The 10,026-nt window shown below is 49.0% G+C and overlaps 1 protein-coding gene across 5 annotated transcripts; it reads right to left on the bottom strand.

Moving 5' to 3' along the window:
* Positions 1 to 284: 284 nt before the first annotated feature.
* Positions 285 to 9,472, bottom strand: LOC119285623. 5 transcript variants are annotated; one of them, XR_005139562.1, is made up of 7 exons: positions 8,732 to 8,852; positions 8,484 to 8,653; positions 8,321 to 8,398; positions 7,050 to 7,164; positions 1,690 to 1,749; positions 1,505 to 1,611; positions 285 to 776 (listed from the first exon to the last, which is right to left on the bottom strand). XR_005139562.1 is itself a non-coding variant. In XM_037564955.1 (6 exons), exons 3-6 carry the CDS (start codon positions 7,122 to 7,124, stop codon positions 560 to 562), a joined length of 459 nt encoding a protein of 152 aa, XP_037420852.1. In that variant the 5' UTR covers positions 7,125 to 7,164; positions 8,329 to 8,398; positions 8,484 to 9,472; the 3' UTR covers positions 285 to 559. The 5 variants fall into 5 exon arrangements, 2 of the variants coding, with proteins under 2 accessions (XP_037420852.1, XP_037420853.1); XR_005139561.1 differs by having other exon boundaries at positions 285 to 769; positions 8,329 to 8,398; XR_005139563.1 differs by having other exon boundaries at positions 8,373 to 8,398.
* Positions 9,473 to 10,026: the final 554 nt, after the last annotated feature.

Raw genomic sequence — 10,026 nt, 5'->3', positions numbered from 1 at the left:
CGTGGCAGCGACAGGTGGTGGAGGGAGACCTCACGAGATTCGCACCATATAACAAACATAATACGTCTCTACTATTAAAGGGGTATATGCAGTCGTCGTCGTGATGGTTCGACCGCAACCCCACCCTCGATCGCATCCCGTTGCTAACACGGCCCATGAACCAGATACATCGCCACCAACTCAGCCCATGATCAGATACATCTCCACCAACTCAGCCCACGATCACGCACCGGCCAAAGAAAAACAACAGTTACGACTCAATCCACGATCACGCACCGGCCAAAGAAAAACAACAGTACCACGATCACGCACCGGCCAAAGAAAAACAACAGTACTCCATGCATTGACCAAAAAAACAAACCAAAAAAAAGACACGTCCCAGCCAAACCAAACAAAGAAACAAGTGCGGAAGCTCCATCGAGCCGTCATCGCACGTCACCAGGAACGCCAGTTTTTCCTCTCGCTGGACCCATACTCGCCCTCCGGCCACATCCGCCGGAACGGAACCAGTCCGGCCACGCCGGAACCAGCAACCTCTGCTCCCGTCTCATGGTGTTGCTCACCAAGGCCGTCTGTTCCTGCACCCATCTCCTCTCATGGTGTTGCTCACCAAGGCCGTCTGTTCCTGCACCCATCTCCTCACGCCGCAGGTACATCCTCCTGCCACCATCCTCACCTGAGGCCGTCGGAACCAGCCACCTCCGCGCGCCGGCTGTTCCTGCACCCATCTCCTCACGCCGCAGGTACATCCTCCTGCCACCATCCTCACCTGTTGCCTACAAATAAAATGCATTCATGATGTCTGAGCAAATTACCTACATTACAAAGATACTTAACTCAACCTTTAAGGACTGAACAAAAGCATAAGTACAACATGGTGTATACTTTGTTTAGTCAGGCCAGTCGAGTCTGGATTAACCTAGCAGAAGCCAACTCATCTATTTTGAGGAAGCCGGCTCAATCCAGATCGGTCATCGTCTTTGATATTATGGAGGGAGGGGGGTACCAGTACCAATATATACAATGCTAAACATGCTTATAACTTGCCAGACATAAGTAGAACTTCAGGCATCAGCCGAATTTAGCACTCCAGCATTGAGCCGAGGTTAGATTTCAAAAGCTCGGAGAAGATGGGGGCTATAAGCATACTTTCAATTTCAACCCGCTTAAAAGCAACTATTACTTACTTGCTACCCATGTGCACATGAAAATTCAAGTCACTAAAGTAGAAATTTTTCATTAGGACAGTGAATGTTTACTCAAAAAACCAGCAATATAGCGTTCCAGTGCTCCGCATTCAAATAAAATTACGTTGTTGCAGGAGGAAATAACAGAAATGGTGATTAATTTGGCTAATTAGTAGTAATGCAGTAGAAAAGCCTTAAGAAGTAGCTAGGAGATAAAAGACTATGACCAACACAACTGTACAATTAATTTATAACAATCTTATGCAAGAAATTAAGCATAGGCAATAGAATGGCAAATTAGATCGAGAAGATATGACCTCCTGGTCAGAAGGCCGAGGATCTTAGACCGAGGATCTTGGGGCATACGGTTCCATTCATTCATCCATATGAAGGTTGTTCGCGCAGAGAAATCCCATATTTGAACCTAAATATAAATAGACATGTGATCGAAGAAAAGAAACACAAAACTTTACACATTCAAGCGAAAATAATCAGAAATTACCGGCTCAGACTCCGAAGCCAGAATCTTGTTTGCTCTTTTAAAGTTCTCGACTGAGTTATCCTGATATGTTAAAAGTAAAAGTTAGAACAACACCGTCTTCTTATGAACTGAAGTGAAATTCATGCATGAAAACATATAGATCCTTTACAAAACCAACACTGCTTTCCAGCAAGTACACCCAATGCAAAGAAATCACAGCAACTGCAGAACGTTTCAGAATGGCACTTATTCCCCCAATCTGTATTGCTAATATCGTCATAATTACAGTAACCATCTAATCATTTTTGTAATGCAAAAGAATGCAGGTAATAAGAACATAAAGCTATAGGACATAGAGATGTCACAGGACAGAGGGCATCTGTATGATAAAGGGAAAAGAGGTATGTGTATGCCACTCACATGTCTCAACATAAGGTCTTCAATAAGCTTTCAGAACTTAGCCTAGCTTAATTTTATCAGTTTTTGATTATGAGAGGACACCAAGATCACAACCCACCAATACACCCCGGCCACCATCTGGTTTCTTCATACGAGAACAAACGGACACCACTGACTACAGTGTTTCGTCTTCCGATGATGATGACAATGTGCACACACATGTGGCTATGATGGTTCCCATAGCCGGCAATCTCACAGCCTTTCAGCCAGTACAACATGTTCAAACGCCAATCGGTATCGACCTTACGCATAAAAAAATTTCAGCTTGCATTTATACATTTGTTAACCTAAGTGGTCCACACAATGGTTTTTCAGGAAATCACTCTCGTGAAGCCACTTACTATGATCACCGTGTATCACTTCAAGGAACACAAAGCAGCATCGAGCATAATATTGGCTCAGATATAGCGGTTGGACTCAACACCTCACACACTGGTCTTGGACACATTGCTTCAAATGCAATCATTACATCTGACAAAAAACAGAAAAGGCGAGAACAATACAGAGCACGGCGGGATAGACTAACACCTGAAGAGAAGGAGAAAATCAATGCACACCGCAGAGCAGCTAGGAAGAAGAAAACAGACGAGGAGAGGAATGCCCGTCAGAGAGAAGCCAGGCAACGGATGACAGCAGAGGAGAAGCAACAAAGTAACACCCTTAGAAGGGCGGCCTACCAAAATATGATGGTCGAGGACAAGCAAGAGAGAAACAGCTGCAGAAGGGCGTCCTACCAAAATATGCTGGTCGAGGAGAATCAAGAGAGGAATTACTGCAGAAGGGTGGCATACCAAAATATGACAGACGAGGAGAAGCAGGAGACAAACGCCCGCCGAAGAGCATGTGTGCAGAACATACCACCCAAGGAGAAACAAAAGATGCTAGCTCAGTGCAATGCAATACTCACGGCTAGGCGCAACATCCCTTGCGCTGAATCCATCGCAATGCCGCGCCCAGATGCAGCTACCTTAGCTACGCCCAACCTGATGTCGACTACTCATTCCAGAGACCCCGCCGCTTCAGCTCCTTCCCCCCAGTTAGCGAGTAAGGCTGGTTACAGCTTCGAATCAGACGGTAATCCTCCCATCTCTACTCTACTTGTTATGTCCATGTGAGTTGGACCAGTATTTACCAGCTCCTCAACCGTGCAGGCGAGTACATTAGTCGTACCCTGGACAATAATGAGGCCGCCGACGAACTCATAAATGCCTCGCAGCAAACCAATGATCAGCGAATACATGAAAACCAGAATCAAGCCCATGAGCAGAGCCAGGAGACCAGAGCACAACGTAGGGCTCACGAGCGAGCTCACAAACGAGCTATGGCGGTAAAGAACATTCAAGGGAGTGCCGGAAAACGAAGAGTGCACAGGAAAAGCATAGTAGAAGGTGAGAGGTCAGCGTTGCTAGATCGTCGTAATGCAAGCTTTGCAGCTAAGCGGAGGTCTCCACACCCAAGTACCTTGCATGTGAACAGAGCAGCAACAAGCTCAGAAACACCGCCCACAGGAGCTGCTTCACCGGCTTCCTCCCCTTCATCGAGCACGCCGTCTTACACCATCGGGACCGATGGTAACCCTCTCACCTTTACTCCCCTCCCGGTGACCACTCACACTAAACCATTACTTACCGGCTCAACAATGTTGCAGCTGACATGGAAGCCTTCCTTAGCGGCATCATGGACGAGAATGGACTTTCCGGTGACCTCATGGATGATGAGTACTACCTATTTGGCGGTCAAGGTACTCCCAGGCGTCCTTCGCTGCCCGTCCCTCTATATTATTGGTTTATGATGTGCATCCCATCGTGACTTGTTATATCTCCACAATGCTTGCAGCATCCGACACTGATAGCACGGACCTCGATGAGCCCGTAGAATCCTCCAACACGGGATCTATCGACCTAGATCCTTTCGACTATGTCTACTCGAACATCCCAGACAGCACGCACATCCTGAAGCACGCGGCAAACTGCGACCATTGCAAGGCCAAGAAGTTCCAGTACGAGACTAACGGCTTCTGCTGTCGGAACGGGGAGATTGAGCTAGCTGAACGCGAGCCTATCCCAGAGCTGATGAGGTTATGGTCAAGCGCGGATGCAGACTCTCGGCATTTCCGAGAGAGCATTCGGTTCTTCAACGGGCACTTCGCCATGGTCGTGAAGCATATGATGCACGGACCATGTGGCAATCTTAATCCCAAAAATGTGTGCATGCAAGACTTGAAGTGCAAGAGCAAGTACCCACGACCGTTCAACCAGAACACCTTACAGGGGAAGGATTCATACCCGGTTTATCGACGGCGGGACGATGGTCGTCAGGCTAAGGTACGCCGTCAAATGCTGGATAACAGATGGGTCGTGCCTTATAACCCTTATCTGTTGCGGATGTTCAACTGCCACATAAATGTCGAGGTGTGCTCCAGCATCAAGGCCGTCAAGTACCTTTACAAATACGTATACAAGGGTCACGATCGAGCTTCATTCAGCATTGACCAGCCTGACAGCAACGGGGTTGTAGACGAGATTAAAAGGTACGTTGATGCGAGATGGGTTACTCCACCGGAGGCGATGTGGAGGATATTCGGCTTCAACCTTTCTGAGAGTTTCCCGTCGGTCCTACAGTTGCCGCTTCATCTCCCTAATATGAATAGTGTCACGTTCAAAGCAGGAGAGGACCTGATCGATGTCGTTGCCCGTGATAATGCATCTAAATCAATGCTGACGGAGTATTTCCTTGCTAATCAGCAGCACGTGTGGGCTCGAGATATCCTGTACAAGGACTTTCCGGGAAGTTTCACATGGCAGAGACAGAAGTACTGGAGGCCGAGAGAAAAGCAGCACCAAGTAGGTCGAATCGTGTCAGCCCATCCAGCCGAGGGGGAGCGGTACTTTCTGCGAGTGCTGCTCAACCATGTACCAGGCAAGACATCCTTCGAGGACCTGCGGACCGTGGACGGTGTGCTCTGTGATAGCTTCCGTGAGGCTGCCGAGAGATTGGGCCTCATCGAGGCCGACAACACGCTTGACGAGTGTCTTACAGAGTCAACACAGTTCGCGATGCCAGCCTCACTCAGGAGGCTCTTTGCAACAATCTTGGTATTCTGCGAGCCAGGTGACGTGCGCGGTCTATGGGATAGGCACCTAGAGGCGATGTCTGATGACTACCGCCGATCACACACGTGCTCAAAGGCAGTGGAACAGATGGTGTTGCTTGACATTAGGGGCATGCTACAGTCCATGGGCAAAGACATAGCGTTGTTCCTTCTTCCGGACATCGACGAGACCTATGACACTACTGGAGGCGAGGCCAGAGAAGTCACCGAGGAGTCATCCATCGAGGTTGACGCGAACGATGCTGCTTTAGCGTCCTCACTAAACCCTGAGCAAAGGCTTGCATACGACGAGATACTGGCAGCAGTCGATGCTGGTGATGGGGGTGTATTCTTTGTCGATGGCCCAGGAGGCACCGGGAAGACCTTCCTATACAAGGCACTACTCACAAAGGTTCGAGGCGAGGGCAAGATCGCGGTGGCTACGGCGACGTCAGGCGTCGCGGCTTCCATCATGCCTGGAGGAAGGACAGCCCACTCGAGGTTCAAGATCCCACTCAGCATTGAAGATGGGGGGTCGTGCAGCTTCACCAAGCAAAGTGGAACAGCCAAGCTCCTGCACATGGCTTCACTCATCCTATGGGACGAGGCCACCATGACGAAGCGGCAAGCGGTTGAGGCACTGGACAATAGCATGCGGGACATCATGGGACGACGGGACCGACCATTCGGGGGAAAGACTGTCGTGTTCGGTGGGGACTTTAGGCAGGTGCTTCCGGTCGTCAGGAAGGGGTCACGAGGTCAGATAATCGATGCGACCTTGCGGAGTTCGTACCTATGGAAGGGCATGCGCCAACTAAGGCTTGTCACCAACATGAGAGCGCATAACGACCCGTGGTTTGCAGATTACTTGCTAAGGGTAGGCAACGGCACCGAGGAAACCGATGAGGAAGGCAACATAAGGCTCCCTGAAGATATTTGTGTGCAGCCAACAGAGGACGGTGTTGACCTAGAGAAGCTAATCGACCATGTATTTCCTGCTCTAGACAACAACATGGCTGATCCAAATTACATGACATCTCGAGCGATCCTCTCCACCAAGAACGACAACGTTGATAAGATAAACACACGCATGATAGAGCGCTTCCAGGGCGAAGAGAAGATCTACCACAGTTTTGATATTGCAGAGGATGATCCACACGGCTACTATGCCCCAGAGTTCCTGAACAACCTGACTCCCAACGGGCTGCCTCCGCATGCGCTAAAACTGAAGTTAAATTGCCCCGTTATACTGTTGAGAAACATTGATCCAGCTAATGGGTTGTGTAACGGCACAAGGCTTGTGGTCCGGGGTTTCCAAAGGAACGCCATCGATGCAGAAATCGTGCTAGGACAACATGCTGGTAGGAGGGTGTTCCTTCCTCGGATACCTCTCTGCCCATCCGATGACGATATATTCCCTTTCAAGTTAAAGAGGAAGCAGTTCCCTATTAGGCTCAGTTTTGCCATGACAATCAACAAGGCGCAAGGGCAGACCATCCCGATTGTCGGAGTGTACCTACCGGACCCTATATTTTCTCACGGTCAGCTATACGTCGCATTGTCTAGAGCCACTGCGAAGAGGAACATTAAGATTCTCGCCATCAAGGACAACGACAATGGTAAGGGCAAGGGTAAGGGCAAGGGCAAGGAACAAATCAATAATTCAAATAAGCGAAAAAGATCTGAGCCCTTATTAACGACCATGAAGAACATAGTCTACAAGGAAGTCCTTAGCACATGAAGTCACCAGATCAAATTATAGAAACTCAAGGTAAAGTTTTCAATTCTGCATTACAACCACATACTATTGTAGATCTTAATGCACACTGACCTGAGTTTGTTGCTGCGTAGTACTCGAGGGAGCATAGTCAGTCTTCAGAAACCATGAGTATTCCTTTCGCGACATCTGCCCATCCTATACTTGGTCAAAGATGCACCTGTTTAAGCTGGAAATAACAAGAGACAGCGTGAAGTTTCCAACATATGCAGGAGGAAGATGCTTGGACAGTGACTTGGTAAAGAAGAACAAAATTACTAAGGTTTCGTATTTCTTTCTAATTCATATTCTCTTTAATATGGTAAAAACCTGAGTCATGTAATATCATATAGCAATAAAAATAATGACTTAAACTTCAGTTGCATATAATCTCTTGTTAGAAATACATGGATAAGGAACTATGTATCTGATAATTTATGAACAACCCAAATTTCAGCTGAGTTTGCCATCAGTGAGCTCCTCATATCTATACTATTAAAGGATGAGTCTTTCAAGCTAATAGATACTTCTATATGAACAAAAAGAATATAATCAGTTCATCTACTTTTTTCTGTAGCTCTGTGATAAGATTTAGCACGCAGGTGTCCTTAAATTCTAATACTTTCTTAAACATCAATTTCAGGCTCAAAATTCATTGCAGAATGTGTCCAAAGTGCCATGTACAGGATTGGAAACATCAACCCTTAAGCTATTCAGATAGAGCGTTGCAGTGACTGGTGAATGAGTCATATTAGACCCTGAATACAAGCACCACTCGGAATGGAAGCTTTGGCCAGTACCACTATAGCGTGTTCTACTGAGCTTATTTGCCAAAAATTGCCATGACATCTGTACCGCCAAAAGCAAAAACTACATATTGAAATTGACCATGGCAACAATGGGTTTAAAATTGCCATGACATTTTTACCGCTATAAGATGACTGAACCAAAATGATCTTCTTGCAAAAAGATGTCAAATATATGAATTTGCCATATCAATTATTGTTGTTTCCCAAACAAAAAACATGGCAAATTTGCAATGGGGGTGCATATCAACTTCCCATCACTGCAAAACAATTTTTCCATCATTTTTAGGGGGGAGGGGGGGTCACATTTTTATCTCCAACTTGCCATGTGCGCTCTAGAACAAACCAGAGAATGGCAGCCTACAAAAAAATGTTGCAGCAATGTGCAATGGCAGGACACAAAAACACTAGCGAACTTGTATCCTGCAGTTGATACATCGTAGATGAACTGGAGGTGTCACAGATGCAGGGTCGAAGAAAAAAATTGCCATGTGAAAATGAACTATCTAAATTTAATTGCAAATTGAAATTTCAACTCACTAAATTACCATCTTCCACACAAAATTTGCCATGTCGAAATGCATACTCGTACCACTGGTGTCGATGCTGCCAATCGCTCTGTCCAGAAAGGCACGTTTCAGACATGCTCTGCTTGAGATGCTCAGATGTGGGCAAAATTTGAGACCAAGTTGTTGTAACGTACCACACATGTTGAGGACGAGGTTCGTTCGTCGTCGTCGTCAATCCACCGGGTGATCTTCTCGCGAAGGGTGCCGTCGAGCACGTCGTGTACTGGTCCATCCACCGGTAGATGGGCGTCTCTGGCACGTTGCCCATGACCATCGTCCTCGGCCGCGCCAAGAAGAGCCGCACCTGCAACACTGAGATGAGCATAGCCACCACCATCCCCGTATCGATGCTGCCGAAGACGGCGCCGAGGTAGAAGTCCACCTTGTCGACAAGCCAGAGGAAATCGCGGCGCCGTGGTAGGCCCCTGCGCAGGCAACGTGCCGAAGCCGTTGTAGGGCCCCGCTGCGGCGTTGAATAGCTCCACTGGAGGGTCGGTCGCCGCCGCCGCTCCCTGCTAGCAGCACCTCTGCTGCCTCCCAGGTCGCCGCCGGCGTCGCTCCCCGCTTGCAGTGCAGGCAGCTTGCCGGTGCCGTGGTAGGCCCTGCTGCGGCATTGGACAGCTCCGCTGGTGTGGCAGCCGCCGCCACCGCCACTTCCTGCGAGCAGCACCTCCGCCGCCTCCCAGGTCTCCGCCGCCGTCGCTCCCCTCGAGCGCCTCCCCGAAATCTAAGCCACCGACGGGGCGCCGCGAGGCCTCACCGGTGAGCGGCGGCAAGGCGCGGCTGCTCCAGCTCGACTCTCTCTCTCTCTCTCTCAGTGAAGACGATGGGGATGGGGAAAAGAAGCCCAGAAGGAAAAAGTGACGGTGGAGAGGATAAGGCGTTCATTCGGGCCGAGGAGTTCCTGGAACGAACGAACGAGAAACATGACGTGTCAAGCACATGCTTCAAGATCCACGCCAATTGATCTAACGGTACAGAACACGTTCGGATCGAAACACAAAGCGCAGTGCGTTCGGAAGTTATCAATTCCGCAAATTTCAGGTGATTAGCCCTTCAAATGAGTTTACGGGAAACAGAATTGGCAAAAACTCCGTACCCAATCCAAACAACCCCTAATCCTAACCGTATATTGATACTACTCATCTAGCTAGCCTTGTATATACTCCCTCCGTCCCAAAATTCTTGTAGGGTACAAGAATTTTGGGACGGAGGGAGTATATAGAGACTCAATCTACCTCGAGATTTTTGCTTACCTCCAATATCGAACTTCACCGGCGTTGCCAATCCAACAAAGCTACCAATGCATAACGCGGAGGGAGAGAGGAGAGCCGGCCGTGACAAGGTAAGATTCGTGGGCACCCTCATCCTGGTGCACCACAGAATCCACTCCTGCTCGATCTCCGCCCATCCGGGCAAGCATGGCTTGTTGCAGGGTCTCCTCACGCTGCACGCCACGCGCCAGTCGTCGGGCGTTACCACCAGAAGATTCCGACCGTGCGTGTCGTCATCGCAGCGGGGGACGCGGAGCAGGGGGCGCCGCGTGGTGGATGCCGCCGCCCAGACTGCGCGCGCGTCTGCGAGAGCGCTGCCCCCCGGATATCGCCGGAAAGCAAGGAGTGATGGGGGCAGGTGTGGGAGGCTCGCGAAGGCGCAGCCAGGCTGCAGGAATGGTTA

This window comes from Triticum dicoccoides, chromosome 4A (assembly GCF_002162155.2).
Source record: "Triticum dicoccoides isolate Atlit2015 ecotype Zavitan chromosome 4A, WEW_v2.0, whole genome shotgun sequence".
NCBI lineage: Eukaryota > Viridiplantae > Streptophyta > Magnoliopsida > Poales > Poaceae > Triticum > Triticum dicoccoides.
The sequence above is the reverse complement of the archived record's forward strand: the minus strand, read 5'-3'. Positions and strand labels throughout refer to the sequence as shown.